Below are 22,692 nucleotides of genomic sequence, written 5' to 3'. Positions count from 1 at the left end.
AATACTCGACCAATTGACCAAAGATGGCAGATTTCAAATCACTTCAGGACAGGTCCTGGACCAGCCGAGTAACTGGCATTGAGATGAGTGGAAATGTTAACACATTCCTTTCTCTAAGTATTATATAGACCCTGTGAGGTGACTTAATTTGGTAATTACTACGCTCCACTAGGAGGCGCTGCTGATTAGGTTTGCGGCTTGTCGCTGCTGTGTTTTGACTAAAAGAATAAGACTATCACATGTGTTCACGTGCGCTTACAAAGTGTACTGATCTCTGCTGTTGCACTGAATAAAAGATATTGAAGATAACTTCTATGAATCGGTGAATTCATGACATGGTGTCAGAAGTGACTCTTTCACCCATTGGACAAGACGGAGGCAGCGACATGGCCAAGTTTCAGGCTCCGGAATCGTTTGACTTCACCCAGCCTTCGGCGTGGCCGATCTGGAGACAACGTTTTAGCCGCTATCGGATAGCTACTAAGCTAGACCAAGAAGACGGTGATGTACAAGTGAATACGTTGTTATATGCAATGGGCAAAGAGTCGGAACCTATCTTTAGCACTTTCACGTTCCCAGACAACGTCGATAACTACTATGACGAAGTTTTGAGAAAGTTCAATGAACATTTTGTGCCAAGACGAAATACAATACATGAACGTGCCTGTTTCCACCGCCGCTCACAGCTCCAAGGGGAGAGCGTGGAGGCGTTTGTCAGACAACTGTATAAATTAGCAGAGCACTGTGATTTTGGACAGACAAAAGATGAACAGATAAGAGATCGGATTGTGATTGGGATCACAGATGGGGAAGTGTCACAGAAACTACAACTTGAACCGGAGTTGACCTTGGAAAAGGCAATCAGTATCGCACGACACTCCGAGCTGGTTAAAACACAAAATGCCAGCGCCAGAGCAACAAATGTTGAAGTGGGTGCCGTAAATGCACGTAAGTTCAAACAGCCAAAGCAATATGACAAAAGGTATGCTAAAAACAAAGACAATGAACGATATAAATGTGCACAACAGTCATCAAACAGAAAGGGCTGTACAAGGTGTGGGAGACAGCATGAGCATAGTGCATGTCCAGCTACAGGGAAACGCTGCCGTAAATGCAATAAGATGGGCCACTTCGAAGCAATGTGTAAAACCAAAAACGTGAATGCACTTAAAGTTACTGACTGTGATAGTGATGAGGGCAGTGCCTGGTTTCTAGGGGCTGTTGCTGAGGTCGTTGACAGCGAAGAGGACAAATGGTATGAGGATTTAGAAATAAATGGCTCAACCGTCACGTTTCGGATTGATACGGGCGCAGATGTCACTGTGATTCCAGAGGAGACATTTTTGAAACTGCAACAGCGCCCTCTTCTGATCAAAACGAAGTCGACATTCACCAGCCCAGGTGGAACACTGATTTGTAAAGGCAAATTCATGACTCGCTGTGAAAGGTATGGTGAAATATTTCCTTTTTGGATTTATGTTATGTCAGGCCCCTTCACTACAAACCTGCTGGGTCGTAAAACAGCTATCAAAATGGGACTAGTGTGCAGAGTTAATGGGCTTGAATCATATGATGACGTTTTTGGGGACATTGGACTATTGAAATGTGAACCAGTGAAAATAGAGCTGAGGCCAGACGCTCAGCCCTACAGCATTGCTACCCCACGGCGCATACCATTCCCAATCTTACCTCAAGTGGAGGAGGAACTGAAACGGATGCAGTCTCTGGGCATTGTAGAGGAAGTAAAAGAAGCCACAGACTGGTGTGCTCCTATGGTGCCTGTGATAAAAAAGAACAAGAAACCACGGATCTGCGTAGATCTGACTAAACTTAATAAAGCTGTTAAACGAGAGCGATTCATTCTGCCGAATTTAGAGGACATTGCTCCAAAGCTGTCAGGTGCAACTGTGTTCTCCACTGTCGATGCTTCAAGTGGGTTTTGGTAGATTCCGCTTGATGAGAACAGCAGGAAGCTCACGACTTTCATTACACCCGTGGGTCGTTTCTGTTTCTGCCGTTTACCCTTCGGCATTACATCGGCTCCAGAAATATTTCAACAGAAAATGAGTTCTCTCCTCAAAGACCTTGCGGGCACAGTGGTGGTAATGGATGACATTCTGGTCTATGGCAAAGACATGAAGGACCATGACCGGAACCTGCAAGCGGTGATGCAAACGATCAGAGCTTCAGGACTGAAGCTAAACAAGGATAAATGTCAGTTCCGCAAATCTGAGATCCACTACTTTGGACACATCATCGGAAAGGATGGCATCAAACCGGACACTGAGAAAGTCAGAGCCATCGCGGAGCTTCCCAGCCCGACAAACATAACAGAACTGCGGCAGAGAATCGGGATGATTAATTATTTGGGGAAATTCCTCCCGGATCTTTCTACTACAATGCACCCCATCAACTCTCTACTGAAAAGCGACACAATGTGGACATGGGGAGAGGCACAAGAGAATGCCTTCAAAAAGGTAAAAGGAATGTTGATTTCAGCACCTGTTTTGGCATACTATGATGCAACAAGGCCGACCGTTGTAAGTGCGGATGCAAGCAGTTATGGCTTGGGGGGCGCACTGCTGCAGGAGCACAACGAGGGACTCCGCCCAGTCGCCTTTTGTTCAAGGACACTGACAGAGACGGAGCGCAGGTACTCCCAGATAGAAAAAGAATGCCTCGCCAGCGTGTGGGCGTGCGAGCGGTTCGGGAGATATCTGCAGGGCATGGACAGATTTGTTTTGCAGACTGATCACAAGCCCCTTGTTCCGCTAATAAACACATACGACCTGGACAAAGCACCTGTTAGGTGTCAGAGACTTTTGATGCGCTTAATGAAGTTCAATCCAGAAGCTGTTCATGTTCCAGGGAAGCAGCTCATTGTGGCGGACACTCTGTCTCGTAACCCTCTGCAGGACTGTACTGTGTCCGACACTGAGCATGAGGTAAAAGCTTATGTTCAGGCAGTGATTGAAACAAGGCCAATCATTAAAGACAGATTAAACAGGATAAGAGAGGCCACAAGCAACGATAACATTCTGCAAACTGTGATTCGTTTCACGAACAATGGCTGGCCCTCAGACTTGTCACGCTTGCCACACAACCTGCTCAAATATCACACAGTTAGAGCTCACCTGTCAGAAGTCAGCGGACTTTTAATGCATGATGACCGCATTGTTATTCCATCCACAATGCAAAAGACTGTACTGTCACAAATACATGCGGGTCATCAGGGACTCACAAAGTGCCGGAAGAGGGCCAACATGTCAGTGTGGTGGCCAGGTGTCGGGAAAGACATTGTGGAGCTAGTCAGCACATGTGAATTTTGCTGTAAGAACAAACCAACCCAAAGAAAAGAGCCACTGATTACCACACCACTGCCACAAGGTGCTTGGCAGAAAATAGCAGCTGATTTGTGTGAGCAGGATGGTAAACAATATTTGGTAGCGACAGACTACTATTCACGTTACATTGAGATTTCACACCTGCCTACCACAAATAGTAACCAAGTCATCTCACAGCTTAAGTGTATGTTTGCGAGGTGGGGTATTCCTCTTGAGCTAGTCACGGATAATGGCCCCCAGTTCGTTTCAGGCAAGTTCCGACAGTTCAGTGAGACACAACTTTCAGCACACGACGTCCAGCCCTCACTACCCGCAAGCAAACGGAGCGGCTGAGAGGAGCGTTGCCATCGCCAAGAGAATCCTGCGACAGCCAGACCCACAGCTCGCCCTGATGAGCTACAGAGCTACTCCCATTACCGCAACAGGTCACAGCCCAGCTCACCTCATGTTTGGCCGTGAGATCAGGACTACGGTGCCGGTGTTGCCCCAGCAGTTACGTCCAACTGTAGTTGATCACCAAACTGTAAGACTGAAAGACCAACAGACTAAATCAGCCTACCGCTTCTTCTACAACAGGCGTCATTCAGCCAGGCCCTTGTCAACACTACAGCCGGGCCAGAGTGTTACAGTTAAGCTGGACGGGGAGAAGGGCTGGAGGACCCAGCGAAAGTCATCGCAAAAGCACCAGAGCCCAGATCCTATATCGTTCAAACCGACCATGGGACTGTAGCACGTAGGAACAGGAGGCATTTACAGGAAGTGCCCGAGTCAACAACCCAAGTTACTGCGTCAGAGACTAGTGACTTTGATATTCCTGACCCAGGTGACTCAGATGCCCCGCTCGCTGACACTAATGCATCTGTGCCCTGTGTTCCCACCATTCCTACTGGCTCTGGTTTGTCCCCAAAGAGGACCCTTGCTGGTCGAGCTATTAAGCCACCTGTTAGATTTAAGGATTATGTTTGAGATAGAAATGTCCTTTACTAATGATGTTTTGTTTTAAGGTACACCCTTCTAGAGCGAGTTAAGAGAAGTTTAGAAATACCAAACCAATTGCTATTGTTTTGTTTTCCTCTTTCTTTTGGGCTGTGTTTACTGCATAGTAGAATTAACACACATACAGCTAAATGTTATATTAGATATTGGTTAAGTTGAATCATAATTGGTATCTTCTTTATTGATTATAGACAAGTTGCAAATGTTTATTCTGCTGTTGTTAATCAGCTTAAGAGGGGAGATGTGAGGTGACTTAATTTGGTAATTACTACGCTCCACTAGGAGGCGCTGCTGATTAGGTTTGCGGCTTGTCGCTGCTGTGTTTTGACTAAAAGAATAAGACTATCACATGTGTTCACGTGCGCTTACAAAGTGTACTGATCTCTGCTGTTGCACTGAATAAAATATATTGAAGATAACTTCTATGAATCGGTGAATTCATGACAGACCCCTGATACCAATAATAACCCATTATCTCCGTATCTTCATGTTCAATGTCAGAGTCATCCATTAAATCCACAGGTTCTTGAGATAACATGGCATCTTGACTCCGATTAAACGAGTCATCAGTAATCGTTTCATTTTCAATGTTATCAGGCTGCGTTTGATTTCCATCTAAAATCAAATCCGTTTCAGACACGGACCGCAAGCACACCTGACCCGCGCTCATCTCTGCCGGCCGGCCGCTTCCTCAGCAGAGGCCTCCAGCACCGGTCTCCCTTCGGGCATGTCACCTGGCGCCGAGAGCGCTCCGCTCGGCTGGGGTTCTGACGCCACAAGCAGTCACAGCGATATCTGCGCCGGCCGCCCTCTCGCTGTTCTCCGCATCTACAGCTGGAGCCGCGATAAATAGAGTTTGACTTTACTCAGGTAAGCATAATACAATTTTTATTTATTTATCTAATGTATTTTGGGACGTTTTAACTGTTATTTTGAATGTATCTGTGCTTCAGCATGACTCCTATCAGTGAATCTGCTGTTGTCAGAAATAAAGAAGGGGAGGAATAGACTATGTGAATTCAAGCAATTTTTGACTTTAACTTTTGAATATTAGTAATCACTAATTCATATTTTTTAGGAAGACATTTGTTGCAGAAGGATGCAGGCAAAACAACAGACGAGGTAACAGCACATTCAGTGAGACAAATGCTAATTTCAAGTGTTACCCTCTCATACTGTATCTACAGTATCTTTCTGATTAAAATACAGAATAAATGTATTTCTCAAGTACTAACTGCACCCATAGGATGTGCATTCTGTATTAAGGGAAGTTACTGTAAGTCGTGATTTATAGAAAATAGTGTTTAATGACAATGTCCGTCATTTTTGTTAATTTTGTATGCCACATTGTTGCCAGAGAAATGCTTCTTCATGTGGTCACTGAGGTGGGTGATCCTGCTTTTGTAAACTTGGGTCTTATATGTTTGCACTCATTCTGTGTGAAAGCACACTTTCGCTGGTTAGACCAGTGTTTCCCTACCCTGTTCCTGGAGGCACACCAACAGTACACATTTTGAATGTCTCTCTTATATGACCCATCCATTTCAGGATGTGCAGCTTCGGTCACAGTCCTGCAGAGTTCAGCTCCAACCCTGATCAAACACACCTGAACCAGCTGATCAATGTCTTCAGGGTTACTAAGTCTACAGGCAGGTGAGTTTTTATCAGGGGCTGTGTCTCATTTTGGAGGCTACATTTGTCAGCTGCCTCATTTCAGTAAGGTAACAAAATTAAGTATAAAGTCTGTATCATGCCAAAAAGAATTGGAGACCTGTAGACACTACCATGAAACCTTTAAACACTTCTTATCAGGTGATAACTGTTTAATAGGCATTTGATGACAAAATGCAACAAGAATAGTATTCACATGGCTGTGCATGCATGTATACTGTTAATAAAGGTAATGTAAACCTTGTGTATGTAACAGTTTTCTTATGATTCCTCTAGGCTACATTGGAAGAGGAAAATGGAGAGAGATGCTTCAAGAAACACACTGGTGTCAGGAGAACCACCTCTCACTCGACATCATCAACACCAAGCAGCTGGTGGTGGATTTCAGGGGAAAGGACAGAGAACACGCCCTGTCACCATTGATGGGACACCTGTGGAGAGTGGGTCAAAAGCTTTAAGTTCCTCTGTGTTCACATCACTAAAGATCTCACATGGTCTGCTCTGCTCTCACAGATGCAGAGCTGAAGAAGGCACGTCAGCACCTCTTTAATACCTCAGGCGCCTGAGGAAGTTTGGAATGATCCCCAACATCCTCAGATCATTCTGCACCTGCACTGTGGAGAGCATCAAGAGCACTTGGTACAGAAACTGCACTGCTGGCGACCTGTAAGCCAGATTGTTGGAGGTGAGCTTCCCTCCCTCTGGGCGGTGTATAAGGAAAGCCCGGAGGATCATCAGTGACTCCAGCCACCCAAGCTACGGACTGCTCTCTCTGCACCCACACGAGCCGACGGAGGGACAGCTTCTTCTCTCAGGCCATCAGGCTCCTGAACACCCAGAACTGATGCACCTTATACAGCACACTCTATGCCATGCACTGCACTTTACACTCCATCACCACAATTTCAACCAAACTAGAATCTAATGTATTATGCACTGCACTTTAACCCAATAATCAATTCTGCCATTACCTACTTATCAACCCACTGTACATCTGCAACTGTATAATGTGTATAATTAGATGCCAAGGATGCTGAACACTGGTGGTGGTTGAGGAGAGACCCCTGACATGGTTGTAAAGCACTTTGGGTGTAAAGTAGTACATATGAAAGCAAATGCCTCATTCCTTCATTCATATAATTGGATATTGTGTGTATAATATGTAATTTTTTATTGTGTATAATGTGTATTGTTATCTGCAAAGTATGTCCAATTGTATTCTGCACTGCTCTCAGACGGCACATGTGCTGTTGCTGATGTGACAATAAAAGTGATTTGATTTGAAAACACCCATCCAGGTTTTTGCAGTTATTGGTGTCAGTTGCTGGAGGACTGATTTGTATTTATTAATACAATGATTTGTTCTTAATAGTTGCACTCTTAAATTCACTAAAACATTTGAATAAAACATTGTTTACATTTTGTGAATAGCTCAGCATTTCTGAATTACATCATTAATCTGTGGGATGTGTTTGATACTTATATCACACTATACGTTGTTGTTTTTTTTCTAAAAAGTATAGGCTAGCCTATCTACTATAGTAAGATTTAATTTAATCATTTAAAATCAATCTAAATCACAATTATCCATCCATCCATCCATCTTCTTCCGCTTATCCGGGGCCGGGTCGTGGGGGCAGCAGTCTAAGCAGAGATGCCCAGACTTCCCTCTCCCTAGACACTTCCTCTAGCTCTTCCGGGGGGACACCGAGGCGTTCCAAGGCCAGCCGGGAGACATAGTCCCTCCAGCGTGTCCTTGGTCTTCCCCGGGGCCTCCTCCCGGTTGGACATGCCCGAAACACCTTCCCGGGAAGGCGTTCAGGAGGCATCCGGAACAGATGCCCGAGCCACCTCAGCTGTCCCCTCTCGATGTGGAGGAGAAGCGGCTCTACTCCGAGTTCCTCCCGGGTGACTGAGCTTTTCACCCTATCTCTAAGGGAGCGCCCAGCCACCCTGCGGAGAAAGCTCATTTTGGCCGCCTGTATCCGGGATCTTGTCCTTTCGGTCAAGATAGGTGAGAGTAGGAACGTAGATTGACCGGTAAATCGAGAGCTTCGCCTTACGGCTTAGCTCTTTCTTCACCACGACAGACCGGTACATCGACCGCATTACTGCAGAAGCTGCACCGATCCGTCTGTCAATCTCCCGTTCCATCCTCCCCTCACTCGTGAACAAGACCCCTAGATACTTGAACTCCTCCACTTGGGGCAGGAACTCTCCACCAACCTGAAGTGGGCAAGCCACCCTTTTCCGACTGAGGACCATGGCCTCGGATTTGGAGGTGCTGATCCCCATCCCAGCCGCTTCACACTCGGCTGCAAACCGTCCCAGTGCATGCTGAAGGTCCTGGTTAGAAGGGGCCAACACGACAACGTCATCCGCAAAGAGCAGAGACGAAACCGTGTGGTCCCCAAACCTGACACCCTCCGGCCCTTGGCTGCGCCTAGAAATTCTGTCCATAAAAATTATGAACAGAACCGGCGACAAAGGGCAGCCCTGCCGGAGTCCAACATGCACCGGGAACAAGTCTGACTTACTGCCAGCAATGCGGACCAAACTCCTGCTTCGGTCATACAGGGACCGGACAGCCCTCAGCAAAGGACCCCGGACCCCATATTCCCCCAGCACCCTCCACAGGACGCCGCGAGGGACACAGTCGAATGCCTTCTCCAAATCCACAAAACACATGTGGACTGGTTGGGCAAACTCCCATGAACCCTCCAGCACCCTGGAAAGGGTATAGAGCTGGTCCAGTGTTCCACGACCAGGACGAAAACCACACTGTTCCTCCTGAATCCGAGGTTCCACTATCGGCCGGATTCTCCTCTCCAGTACCCTGGCATAGACTTTCCCGGGGAGGCTGAGAAGTGTGATCCCCCTATAGTTGGAACACACCCTCCGGTCCCCCTTCTTAAAAAGAGGGACCACCACCCCGGTCTGCCATCCCAGAGGCACTGTCCCCGACCGCCACGCGATGCTGCAGAGGCGTGTCAGCCAAGACAGCCCCACAACATCCAGAGACTTGAGGTACTCAGGGCGGATCTCATCCACCCCCGGTGCCACCGAGGAGCTTTTTAACCACCTCGATGACTTCAGCTTGGGTGATGGACGAGTCCTCCTCTGAGCCCCCAGCCTCTGCTTCTTCAATGGAAGACGTGACGGCGGGATTGAGGAGATCCTCGAAGTATTCCTTCCACCGTCCGACAACATCCCCAGTCGAGGTCAACAGCCGCCCATCGCCACTGTAAACAGCGTTGGTAGGGCACTGCTTCCCCCTCCTGAGGCGCCGGACGGTTATGATTAGGCTATTATTTTAACGATCAAAAGCGACAGGTACCGCATACTTCTGGTTGTAAAACGGCAGCCGACATCCGGTTTTAGTGGCAGGTACTGTCGGCTGCCATTGGCAGCAACTTCCTGCTGCCAGCTGCCGATTTTTCGCACTACGTTTCATAAATAAGTTTTTTTTGTTTTGTTTTTTTACTTTAATACTTAATTAGCCTACATTAAAAATGTAGTACTTTCTTACTTTTACTCAAGTAAAACTTTGAATTACGTTTACTTGAGTAAAAGTATACAGTACTAAATTTTTTTATGTAAATAAGTATTAAATGATATTCAGTATGAAACGTAGTGCAGTAAACATTTCAATATTATGTTTTGGAATGTTGCGAAGTAAAACTTTTCCAAAGAATAACTGATAAAGTACAGAGACTTGAAAAATTAAATTATAAATTAAAAAAATAAAATAGTTTACTACTGTCCGCCTCTGTGCATTGCTTATAAAATAATTTATTTCATATTATTTTAAAAGCACACTGTGTACTTGTAATTTAACACTTGTATTTGAACTTGTCCTCAGCATGAGGTCACAATGTAAAACTGCCAAACAAATCTTGCTGGCGCAACGCTTAGGACGCGCGTTCTATACAATCACAAATAACGGAATAAAATGTTAATTAAAGTGGTAAATAAGGTCATGATTGCACTGCCTGTTGTTCTCCTGTGTCAGTCTGGGTCTAAGCAGCTGTAAAACACGGAGAGATCTCAAGGCAGGCGCAACGCTAAGTGGTGGCTGGCGCGACGCTTAGATTACGGGACGCGCGTTCTATACAAACAAAAATGGTGGAATAAAAATATAAATCAGAGTGGCAAATAAGGGCATGATTGCACTACCTGCTGATCTCGAGGCAGGCGCAATGTTAAGCTGTGGCGGACGCGACGCTTAGATGACGGGACGCGCGCTCCATTACAGACAAATGAGTGGATAAAATACATGGTAAGGTCGCGAATAACTAAAATAAGAGCATGATAGCACTGTATGTTGCTTTTGTGCTTCAGTCTGTGTATCTGGCAGCTTTAAAACAGTGAGAGATCTTGAGGCAGACGAAAAGCGTTTGGTTAGTGGTGAATATTGACCCATTGTGCGTACCGTAGTGGCGCGCGTAGCGTTCTGTAGTTTGTGTAAAAATGGCGGAATTACATATTGTGAAAAAAGAACAGCGTTGTCCTCATTCACACGCATCTACCGGACTGGCAGCTGCCTCCAGCACTGGCAGGTTTTAGAGGAGCTGCCTTGAGCAGTGACGGGTTTTGTGACAGCTGCCTTCAGTCCTGGCAGGTTTTTGTGGCAGCTCCCCCTGCCACGCAAAGATTTTAGTCCTACTGCAAATCTTTTAAAAATTCAACAAAATAAAACATACACAGTTACATTCAAAAGGCGGAGATCTTTAAGATATGAAACAATACAAAAACTTGAGTAATATTGTCCATTCAAAAAATGGATATAAAAGTTGTGTCCTCACTTTGCGTCAACTCGGTCAGGATTTTTTATAATTCTGAATCAATCAGGCAGTGTCATGGGCAGCTTTATCTCTGAGGAGCACTTATATATCCTGCTCATTGAGGATCTCGATAGGACACATAGTCCTGGAAGTTATATATTTGTAAAATATTTTAAACAAACAATGTCGAACTCTCTGCGGTCACAGCTTTCACATGTCAACTCCGTCATCGCAGTGTAATAGTTTCTGTTTTTTATATGTTTACATATCAGCTGAGGGAAAAAACTAAATGGCGCCACATAACACGTGGTTAAGGTGGAAAAATATTACATTTTGTCAACTCTGTCAGGTTTTATGTCTGATGGTTCACAAGTGCTGTATAAAGTCTCTATAATGTGATTTAATATTGTTGTTGTTGTTTTTTGCATATGGGTAATTCTTCTAATGTTGTTTCATAAATCTATTTTCATATACTGTATATTTGCCTCAGCTCCCTCAGTATTTTACACCGTCAGGTGAAGGTTTTTGTTAATTTTGAAAGAAATGTCTTATTCTTTGTCCAATTTATTGTATACAAATGCATTAATGCAACATGATATTATGTCTTAATTACCTAAGAACATTGGTGATATATGTTTAATATTAAAAGGAGAGAGGAGAATTAAGGAATTTAGGAACTGGTTTTGTTATAATAGTATGAAAAAAAATGACTTTAAAAAAATCCTAACTGAAGACTTTACACTTTTTTTGGATAGATTAAATTTGATGTGAAGTGAATTATGAAGTGAATAAGTATATATTTTTAGAAAAGATATTTAGAAAAAAGCCTGTTCCCTTACATGGGACCTTTGTCTAAAAAATATATTTTAATAATGTAGGATAATGTTAGTGTTTATTTTTTTAACATCTTCAACATTTGTCCCTTATCTCAAGAATCAATGAAATACATAATAATTTTGCATAATAAGAAAAACCTGGGCATTAATGACAATACAAATATTCACATGTGGTTACCTTTTTGTAAAAAACAAACAAACAAACAAACAAAAATATTCTATTTCATATTTCATCTCAAGCTCTTTTCTCTAGGGGACTGAAAACCCTTTAATAGGGGCAAATTAGTAGTTTGTGATGGAAATATTGGACCTTCTTTTAACAAAAAAGAAAGGGTTAAAACACAAAAGAAAGTGTCTGAAGTGGAAGAAAGTTATTTTCTTAGGGTTCTTCGTAGGGTTGTTGTATGGGCGGGTGTAGTTTCGTGGCAGGACTGAAGATGGGCGGACTTTAAAACCAGCCAGGAAAAGACAGGAAAGAGGATACTTCCCCGCATCACAACAAAAAGAAAACGGTAACTATTTTATATGTTTTGTGTAAATACATGAAGTTGACAAAAATGAAAGATGTTTGGTGTGTGCTGAGGAAATCGTGTGGATTTTCACTGTAGGATTTCATCGGCCTGAAACTCGCCGTGACTGTAAATATATATATTTTAAATGTTTTAAATGTAAATATATTTTAAATATATATTTTCACCCGAGTTGCGTCATTTATGCTGATGATTCATGACAGCTCGTTTCAACAAACTAAGTTAAAATAGTTCTGATGATTATGATTCAGTTTAATATGAAGCGATCTGCTCATGCGTTTAAACTCAGCTTTTTCACATATGCGATGACTCTGAACGAGAAAATATTAACCTGTTAGTTTAATCCACATTGAGTTTAAACTCTTCTGACATTGTTGAATTAAGTGTTTTGGTAGAATAGAGCAAATGTTATTTCTATTTGGCCACATTACTAATCTGCTTACCGCAAATACTTTGCCATTTTCTCGTACAGTTTCTCTAAACGATTATAGTGAGATATATGTTAATAAAATATTGTTGTACAGTCTCTGAAAGTTGTTTACCATTATGTGATGGGGTGCCGATTAAATATTTTTCGATTTCATGTTTATTTAAAACAGTTTTCTTTCTGATAAATCTCGGTTAGTGGCTAACCGAGCCTTTCCACTTCAGATTTGTCACTTATTGTGCGAAGCTATCCGTTTAACATGAAAGCAAATCTTGTTTTCCATAATAGTAAATGCATTTAGGTGGTTGTTAATGTTTTACGGTGTATTATTTTGTTAAATGTGAATGAATGCTGTAAATGTTTTGATGGCGGGGCGCGGCGGAAACACAGGCCTCGCGACATGACGGTTTCATATCATGGATATATCGATCTTCATGCGCAGTAATATACTTAGATGATCGTTAATCTGATGTTGTACGATTATGGCCTTTGTCGTTTGGTCAGTATTTGTGGAAAGGTTTTTCCTTTTCTTTCTTTTTCCACATAGTGACACAGATATAGTGCAACTTCCGGTCAAATGATACTTCCGCGCAATTGTGTTTCCGGTTCATGTTGACTCTATCTATCCATCTATCTGTCTGTCTGTCTGTCTGTCATAAAATGTACATCTTTCTGTCATCTAAATGTTCATCTATCTATCTGTCTGTCTGTCTTAAAATGTATATCTTTCTGTCTGTCTGTCATCTAAATGTTCATCTATCTATCTATCTATCTGTCTGTCTGTCTGTCTGTCTGTCATAAATGTATATCTTTCTGTCTATCTGTCATCTAAATGTTCATCTATCTTTCTGTCTGTCTGTCTGTCTGTATGTCTATCTATCTATCTGTCTGTCTGTCTGTCTGTCATAAAATGTATATCTTTCTGTCTATCTATCAGCTCTCAAAATGCTTTGAATGTGTGAATCTTTATTTTGTCTGTCCTTGTGTCTCTCCTCAGTCAGATGGCTGCCATTCGTAAGAAACTCGTCATAGTGGGCGATGGAGCCTGTGGAAAGACCTGTTTGCTGATTGTTTTCAGTAAAGATCAGTTTCCTGAAGTCTACGTGCCCACAGTGTTTGAGAACTATGTCGCAGACATCGAGGTTGATGGAAAACAGGTATGAAAGCTGCCAATTTACAATGTAACAATGACACTTTACAATAAAGTGTAACCCCATGTAGTTACTAACCTTTAAATTAATAATTTGATACAATGCACTTATTGCGTACATGCATGTTTTTACAATGCATCCAATTACAGCTGTATTTATTTTACTTTACATTTATTCCAAAAATGTATTTGCATTTGTATTTTTTGTGACTTTGGCCTATATGCAAGAATGTCCAAAATTGTATGTTTGCAGTTTTTGCATCGTTTCAACCAAACAGTCGTTGTAGCCAAATATATTTTAAATGCAAGAAGTAAAATAATGTATATATCTTAAAGGGGGGGGTGGAACACTAATTTTCAGTAAATCATGTCAATCTTGAGTACCTATAGAGTAGTATTGCATCTTTCATATCTCCGAAAAGTCTTTAGTTTTATTGTATTTATAAAAGAAAGATACGCTGTACCGAGTCTTTCCGAAAAAAAGCAGAGCAGCTTGGGGCGTATCGTTCGGGCGGAGCTACAGAGTCACGAGCGCGCGCAGCGATTGCGTTGAGCCCTGCATGTTTACATAGAAAAACAATGGAATCGATAGCTAACAACAGATAGACATTTGAAGCAGTTTTACTCACCGCCTGCTTCCAACGCACAACCGTGAACCTTTAATCGCTGGGACTGCTCCATCTTTCAGCATTAGACGAGCTACAAATCCAGAGTAGAACTGTACCTCTTTTATAAACCATCATCGCCGCAATTCAGGGAACAAACAAACACTTGCACAACTCCGTTGCTGCTCCGGAAAAACAAACTCCATCCACTGTCCCATTAACGCGGGGTTCTTTGGGAAGCTGTGCAGGGTTGTCTTGCCTTGACAACCAAAAACACACATCTTTGGTGAAATTGTTGATTCCATGAAGTCCTGTGACTGCAGCGCAGCCGGCTGTGCTCTCTCGCTCTCGTCGCGCGCGCGCCCTTTCGGGTAGGGATGCACCGGTTGACCGGCCAAAAACCGGAACCGGGCGGTTTTTGCTTCTAGCGCGCGATCGGCAACCGGTTTTCTTTGTATTTTTCTGCCGATTTTTCCGGAAGTGCGCCCGCGTGCACATACACCTATATTGCAATCATTCGCGAACATGTGACTTGTGTGTTACAAACGGAAACTGGAGAACTGAGGGAAGAGACGAGATGCGCTGAAGGGAATGAAGAGCCGCTTTCCTGCGCGAGCTTAACTCTCCGCACCTGCACAAGCGCAGATAGTGAGTGTTTGTTCAGCTCAGCTTCTCACGTGTTGGATCGGATGAGAACGAAACAGACTAACTTGTGACAAAGCCGAAATACTTCTTTTTGTAGCCTAAAGAAGAACATGCATGCACTTTTGAAATGAAATACTATCAGTTCTGTAACCTATAGGATGATCATTTTTATTTGACCTTAAAGGTCCCATGGCATGAAATTTTCATTTTATGAGGTTTTTCAACATTAATATGAGTTCCCCTAGCCTGAATATTGTCCCCAAGTGGATAGAAATGTTGATCGGTGTAAAACCGAGTTCTGGCTGTCTTTCTCTGCCTTTGAGAAAATGACAGGCCAGACGTGCCAATCCTGAAGTCTCCTGGTTTGACGTCCAAGCAGGCACGGTTTCCTCCCTTTCCTCCGCCCAGAGAATCTGGCTCGCCCATGCAAACGCTCGTCGAGAGATCATTGCATCATTGCTTGTGAACGAGTGAACGCTGGCAGTGTTTGGATGTACAAATGAAAACAGAAGTCTTTTTTCAGTTCCTTCTGATCTGTGATCAGTGATTTCTGATGTGTAGCTAATTATTTATTATTCGTGCACACAATGCGGCTTCTCTCTCTCCAGACAGAACGGTGTTTTCGTGTTTTATATCTTGTGAGTCAGTGTTTTTGTACGTCCTCGTCGCGTCTATCGGTTCTAAAATGTGCATACAGTCATGAGTTTCTGCTCAACATCAGCACAGATAAACCTCACACACGCCGAAGCTCGGCCTTCAACATCCCCGACCCACAGTACTGCATCTGGCCCACAGCGGAGGCACCAAACGCGGCGTGAGATTAAGCAGAAGGGGGGTAAGCTTGAGCATATCCGGGCTAGCCAGCCTAGCCCCACAATAAACTGGATTACATCCGATTACTGCTGTTGTGTCTTTGTTTGCGCTGTGTACTCAACGCGCGTCACTGACGCTTTTATTTTATTTTAAAAATAATGCTATTATCAACACTTACTTTTAACTCGTTCATCTCGACAGCTGTAATGGTACTTTGCATGTGTTACAAAGTTGGTAATAATGATGAAGACGGACTCGGTGTGATGGGACTCGTGTTTATTCAGAACTCTCAGATACAAACACAATAAACTCGCGCTGACTGACAGCGCTCTCATAACTCAGTAGTTGCTATAAATAACTTTGTTAGCAATCGCTGAGCTCAGTCTCTGATACATTAGTGATGTCCGGTTCGCGAACGATCTTTCTTTTGAACCAGTTCTTTTTAGTGAACCGAATCAGTTCACCAAATCGGACTGAATCGTTCTAAACGGTTCGCGTCTCGAGTCAGCGCTGATCCATAATTTACTAAAGTTACTAACTTTCTGACATGAGTGACAGCCCCTCCGACTAGAAATAGACTAATAACCTAAAGTATATGCTGTAACTAAAACAGTTCAGACATGCTGAGAACTGATGTGAAGTGAACTCAGGTCCATCCGTCTCCCTGGCAGACTCGTGCCTGCTCGTGCCTCGATAAACCACGCCCCCTCCGCTCATATAAAATGCAAAGATGTCAGCCAATCACAACAGTGGGTGTTTTTACTGAAGTCTCACAGCAGACACGCCTCTTGAAGCAGGGCATTCAGCCACAGGGCAAACAGCAGTATAGAAAAAATGCCTTTTATTTCTAAATTATGACATTTTATGATGTAAAAGTCATACTAACAATATAAGTACAGCTCAGGAAACATTATAAAATAATAGAAAAATGCCATGCCATGGGACCTTTAAAATGACATTGACTTAATTTTATTTAAAAAGCACCTGCTGTAGCATCTTAGTTTTTTTCGTTGCACTAAACATTATTTGATTTAACATTTTGGAACAATTATATACTTTGATTTTATTTAATTTCACTGGTAAAGACTTTACACTGAATTTAAAAACAAATGCTGATTTAAGTAACATCTTTGTTTGGATTGCAGAATATGCAGTTGTTGCCTTTAATTTCACCTTTCAGCCTTTTAATTTCCAATTCAATTTCCTGTTAATTTCAGATCGCGGACTTGTTTTCATTAGCCAAAAGCCAATTTAGCCTGTTAAATACCAAATAAACATCTTGTTCATGTATACTTTCGTTCTTTTATTGTGTAAAAAAAAAATCGTCCAACTTTTTTTTGTGTTTTTTTTTTTTTTAAACTTTGTCCATGTTTAGGATGGGAATCCAAATCTTTAACAGTGTAAAAAGCTCAGTATGCATGAAACAGCACCCCCCCCCCCCCCCCATTAATAATAAAGGCATGTTTTCCACAGTTTTTAAACAATTGGAAGAATCATAGTTAATTATATTCATTAATATGCACTAAGACAGCAATTCATGTTAGTGAACGAACGCCAATATAATACATAATTTTTGTAAAATATTTATGTGAAAATGCATTGGGCTTTCAGTGACGACAAACAAATCTTTAATTCAGTGTTTTCAAGGAAACATCTCATTTCCTTTAACAGACATTTTATACTGATTCGCAGTATAAACTCTAATGCCATTTTTATACTAAAATTTTAATCTTGCAAGGTATTTATTGTAAACTTGGCTAATCAAAAACATCACCAGCAAGAATATTCAATATATTGTCTTGCCCCCATTGCACAGATGTGGTTACGTTGGTGTAGGTAATACATGTAGCAAAGTTGTTTAGTCCAAGTGGATGGAAGAAACACAGATTATTGGTGGCGACGGTTCTTCTTGTGTACCAGCGCAGCAATTATTGTGAAGAGTTAAGAGAGGAATGTTGTTGTGTTATTTGTCTGACAGTTTTGTACATGTACCAATATCTCTCTTCTTCTAGGTAGAGCTAGCCTTATGGGACACTGCTGGACAGGAGGACTATGATCGGTTAAGACCCCTCTCCTACCCTGACACAGATGTCATTCTTATGTGCTTTTCCATCGACAGTCCTGATAGCTTGGGTGAGACTTCTTCATAAACAACTGGATTGTACCAGCCTATTCAACACACTTTAATTCCAAATGGTGAAAAAAAAGTTATTTTGGTCCAAAAATTGACCTTATAATTTAACTCGATATTCCGGTGAAACAAGAGTTCTCAATCATTTAGTCTGCCTAAAGTGAGACAATCAGAGTGCAGGATGATTAGTTATTGACTCCCAAGTTTTTTTTTTTTGGGATCATCGCTGTTGTAATGTATTGGGAAGCCAGAATGTGTATGCTTCGACAGAAACATGCATTAACCTAACTCTGTCTGTCTGTTTTACATGTTGCTATTTTCATTAAAGCATATTATAGATGCGTCGTCAGATTTAAGATGAACCGCGGTGCAAGTGCATGCCGATTCGGTTAAAAAAAAAAAAAGTATTGATCTATATTTTTTACCGAGAACCATTACACCCCTAGTGTCTAGTCCTGCCCTAGAGGGCCACTGTCTTGCAGAGTTCCGCTAAAGACTGTAGATATAGAAAGACGGTTCACTCCTATTACTTATGAATGGGCGAGTGCAACGCACAATATGGCGGAATAGTCCCGCCTTCTAAAGTAAAAGAGCCAATCGCTGTCTTTACATTAAAAAGTAAACAGTTTTGCACTTGAGCACTTGTCTGAGGTTACAGACAAAGATTTTGTTTTTGTTTTTATGAACTTTCTGGAACTTTCTTGGTTTCTTAAACCAAGTTAAGGATGTAAACTTAAGTGTGATAGTTTTGTTTATATGAAATATTTTACTCAGCTAAGCCATTAAATGCTTGTCATGATTTTAATATAAGGTTAAAGTGTGAAATTAAAATGATCTCTCTCTCTCTTTCTCTCTCCCCTCAAATGCATCACAGAGAATATTCCAGAAAAGTGGACACCAGAGGTGAAGCATTTCTGTCCAAATGTTCCCATCATCCTGGTTGGCAACAAAAAGGATCTCCGAAATGATGATCACACACGAAGAGAACTTGCCAAAATGAAACAGGCAGGGTCTTTTGACTTTTTCTTAAAAGCATTCACCTTCATGTCTTTCCAGACCTGTAGGATTACTTACTTACTTCTGCTGAAAAACAGTCCAACCTACGCTTTTTCCATACAACAAAATTGAATGCTAATCCAAACTCCCGTGGATGTGTGAATGTAAAGTACGGCCAGTTACTCAGCCTTTTATCTACAGTGTTGGGCAAGCTACTCTGAAACTGTAGCTTTACAAGCTACTCGTAAGTTAAAGTAGTTAAGTTACATTCAAGCTACCCTTCTGTAGAAAAGTAGTGAGCTACATTGAAACTACGTTTTTGTTTTATTTTTGTGTATTTTTACAATGACATTGTTACAAATAACTGAAAGGGTTAGTTCACCCAAAAATGAAAATTCTGTCATTAATTACTTACCCTCATGTCATTAGACAATGCAAGTGATCGCGCCGGCGCCTCCGCGTCATGATTAAATTCTCTGCTAAAGCCCATTAGCTTCTTATTTATTAAACCCAGGCAATTGGCTGATGAAACATTGATTAAAATTAAGATACAATTTATACAAAACAAAATTCACTTTAAAGCTACACTGTGTGATATTTTCCCCCATCCAGCGGTGAAAAGGTATATGACCATCCAGTGAATATTAGTTTCTGCTCCTCTCAATTCCGATTTCGTTTTAACTCCTATGGTGGCCGATTTAGTCCAAGATTAATATGGCTTCCAGTTCAACCTCGTCCACATTCGACACGGTGCCATCGAGTGATAAAACGTGAAAGGCGAAGCTTGAATTTACGGGTATGTCCCTCTTTGGCTAATGTACTTTCAAGATGGAGGGGCAACATGGCGACCCGCATTCGAACCCCTCACCCGTATGTATTTACAATGGCATATTATAAACTTACGAGAATACTTTATTAAAGTAAATATACATGAATGAGCACATATATTTTTGAAAGAACTAAGTGTTTTTAGCTAAGAATAAACTAAAAAAGTTACACAGTGTAGCTTTAAAGAAAGGCTTTCTACTAAATGAAGGGGTCAAAATCATTTCTGACCCACTCCATGACATATTGTGCATCTTATGTGTCCTATCTTACTCATACTGTTCACTTTTCGTAATCATCATTGATGAAATTAAAAATAACTATAATATTTGACATAAATATGAAACAAAATAAGTTTTTTCTTAATGGCTACAACAAGTATAGTAAGCTGCAGTACAGAGAAATTGAGAGAACGTTGTTTTACTGGTGAGCGTGAACGGTTCATGAGTGGAGCGTTCTCTTGGGCCGTGAGTGATTGAGTGGAGCGAGCCGGCATAGAGCGATATATTGAGCTGAGCGTCCGTCATTCCGCTTCGCTCATTACAGGTTCGAAACTCGTCAGAGCCCAAAACGGAATGTAGGTTTTGGTTGCGCTACACCGCTACTTGCTGGATAAAGTAGTTAGCTACTGGAAAAGCTACACTGTTTTAAAAGTAACTGAACTACTGACAAGCTATTGAAAATGTAGTTAAGCTAGTAGCGTCGTTGATGATTGCCCAACACTAATGATCTATCTACACTGCCCGAACAAAAAAAGTTGCTGTTTGGATAAAAATGCTTAAGAGTCTATGATTGGATCATTATTGCAGTGATTATGATTTTTCTATCATGTTAAATGTTTGGCAACAGTTCTTCTTCTAACTCTAATTGATGGATTGTGTAGCTTTTCATTTCTTAAAGAACCATGTAGGAAGACACATCATGGCCATATTCCAGGATGACAATGTCAGGATTTATCAATCTTGATGGTAATAACATCACAACATTTATTTCCATCAAGAGGTGAATCAATGTTTGGTCAAGTATTGCCAATGCAAGAGTCCAGCACTCTGTAAAGTCTCCTCCAGCACATCCCAAAGACTCTCAATGAGTTTAAGCTCTGGACTCAGAGGAGGCGATTCATGTGTGGAAATGATTCTTCATTCTTTCACAGCTTGAGCTGATGAACCTTGAGATTGTCCTCCTGGAATATGGTCATGATGTGTCTTCATACATGATTTAAGAAATTAAAAGCTACACACTCCATCATTTAGGGTTAGAAGAACTGCTGCCAAACATATCACATTCTAGAAACATCATAATCACTGCAATAATGATCCAGTCATTGACTCTTAAGCATTTGCCTTCTTAAATTCAAACAGCGACCTCTTTCGTCTACTTTTATTACACTTTTATGAGCTGGACACTGTCCATTTTCATTGTAAACTTGAATATTCTGCCTAATGTCTAATTTGTCTTCAATGGAAGGTTACTAGAATGAATTGACATGAATGTGAATAGGCATATATGCTGACAAAAGTATTCTTATTTTATACGATGCATTCCTTTAATATAAATGTTGATATTGGCTGTCGCTTGGACATGCTTGTAATATCTTTGAAATATTTCCTCATTTAGGAGCCCGTGAAGCCAGAGGAAGGGCGCGACATGGCCAACCGAATCAACGCCTTTGGTTATTTAGAATGCTCAGCCAAGACAAAAGATGGCGTGAGAGAAGTCTTTGAAATGGCCACCAGGGCCGCGCTGCAAGCCAGGAAACGGGGCAAAAAGAGTGGCTGTCTGCTGTTATAGAAACCTGTAGAAGAGTGGATGTCAGTTAACAGCCCAGGAGACTTCAGAGCAGGGAGGGAGGGATGGACGGGACGGGACGAGCCTAGCATTCATGTCCTAGTACAGTCGCCTTATCAGACTGATACTGGGACATCATGTCAGACAAACCACGAGAGACCAATGGAAAGACTTCGGAAACAAGTTGGGAACAAGATGATGTCATTTCCTGTCATCACAAAGTTTGGGGTTAAGAGTTTTCTGGTCACATCAAGCAAAACATTTTTAGATCGAATTTCTAAATGGACTCTGTAACTATGATATTTGATGTTGTTCTTTTCCCCCACTCTTCTTAGCCCCAAACAAAAGGGTTGTCTAATAAGCGTCCTGTCTTCAGCGACTGTTTTGTACATTGGACAGATTGTATGTATGTGTGTATATGTAAGAATATGAATGTTTGTGTCAAATGAGTGCATGTTTGCCATGTCTTCGTTGTATATGCGTGTATCTGCCCGGCTTTATTCTGTTTGAATATTCTGTGCTCAAGTAAAGCACACACTGAACACTGAAGTGGGCTGTATTGTGTTTAACCTCCCACTTCAGGCTTTTTCCTTTTTATAGCTGATGTCTCAAAGGATTCTGGGCTGTACATTAGGGATCTAAACCATTTAGTGATACTGATTTATTTAAAGCTTACAGTTTTTTTTTAATAATTTGCATTTAGAAATAAAAAATGTAAAGAAAATCAGATTTGAAATGTTCAACAAATTCATTGTCTCATTGATTTAAATGCGACAAATTGCAAAACTGGTTTTATATAAAGGTGTTATAAAGAATTGTGAATTGCGAGATGTAAAGTCAGAATCGCGAGATGTAAAGTCAGATCGTGTGACGTAAAGTCAGAATCACGAGTTGTAAAGTCAGAATTATATTTTAATTAGTTAAAGTAGCAGTAGTACGGTAACTGATTACATTTATTCAAATACTTTGCACCACTGAGTTCTACTTACTCAATAGACCTTATTCAGAGCAGCGCCATGACAGATGTGAAAGTGAGGCTGTGAGGGATAGACTTACAGTGTTTTCAAAGGCATCCGCAGTAAAAAGCTGTACAAGTTCCTTGATCCCTTATAATTTTCCACAGCTCATGTTGTCTGGAGTTTTTCGTCTAC

At 41.7% G+C, this 22,692-nt stretch overlaps 2 protein-coding genes across 3 annotated transcripts; both read left to right on the top strand.

Annotated features, from left to right (window-relative positions):
- The first annotated feature begins 230 nt into the window (after window positions 1-230).
- LOC307117843 (uncharacterized protein) lies at window positions 231-7,294 on the top strand. The gene is made up of 5 exons (XM_079803012.1): window positions 231-948; window positions 4,977-5,210; window positions 5,419-5,462; window positions 5,889-5,993; window positions 6,288-7,294. The coding sequence occupies exons 3-5, from the start codon at window positions 5,440-5,442 to the stop codon at window positions 6,559-6,561; spliced, it is 402 nt and encodes a 133-aa protein (XP_079659138.1). The 5' UTR covers window positions 231-948; window positions 4,977-5,210; window positions 5,419-5,439; the 3' UTR covers window positions 6,562-7,294.
- A 4,739-nt stretch (window positions 7,295-12,033) lies between these two features.
- Window positions 12,034-22,270, top strand: rhoac (ras homolog gene family, member Ac). 2 transcript variants are annotated; one of them, XM_079803010.1, is made up of 5 exons: window positions 12,034-12,143; window positions 13,586-13,745; window positions 17,814-17,934; window positions 18,807-18,937; window positions 21,371-22,270. In XM_079803010.1, the coding sequence occupies exons 2-5, from the start codon at window positions 13,590-13,592 to the stop codon at window positions 21,542-21,544; spliced, it is 582 nt and encodes a 193-aa protein (XP_079659136.1). In that variant the 5' UTR covers window positions 12,034-12,143; window positions 13,586-13,589; the 3' UTR covers window positions 21,545-22,270. The 2 variants fall into 2 exon arrangements, with proteins under 2 accessions (XP_079659136.1, XP_079659137.1); XM_079803011.1 differs by having other exon boundaries at window positions 12,124-12,269.
- The last annotated feature ends 422 nt before the right edge of the window (window positions 22,271-22,692 follow it).

The sequence above is a fragment of the Gobio gobio genome (assembly GCF_949357685.1).
Source record: "Gobio gobio genome assembly, chromosome: 21".
Taxonomy (NCBI): domain Eukaryota; kingdom Metazoa; phylum Chordata; class Actinopteri; order Cypriniformes; family Gobionidae; genus Gobio; species Gobio gobio.
This window is presented reverse-complemented; position numbering and strand designations above follow the sequence as displayed.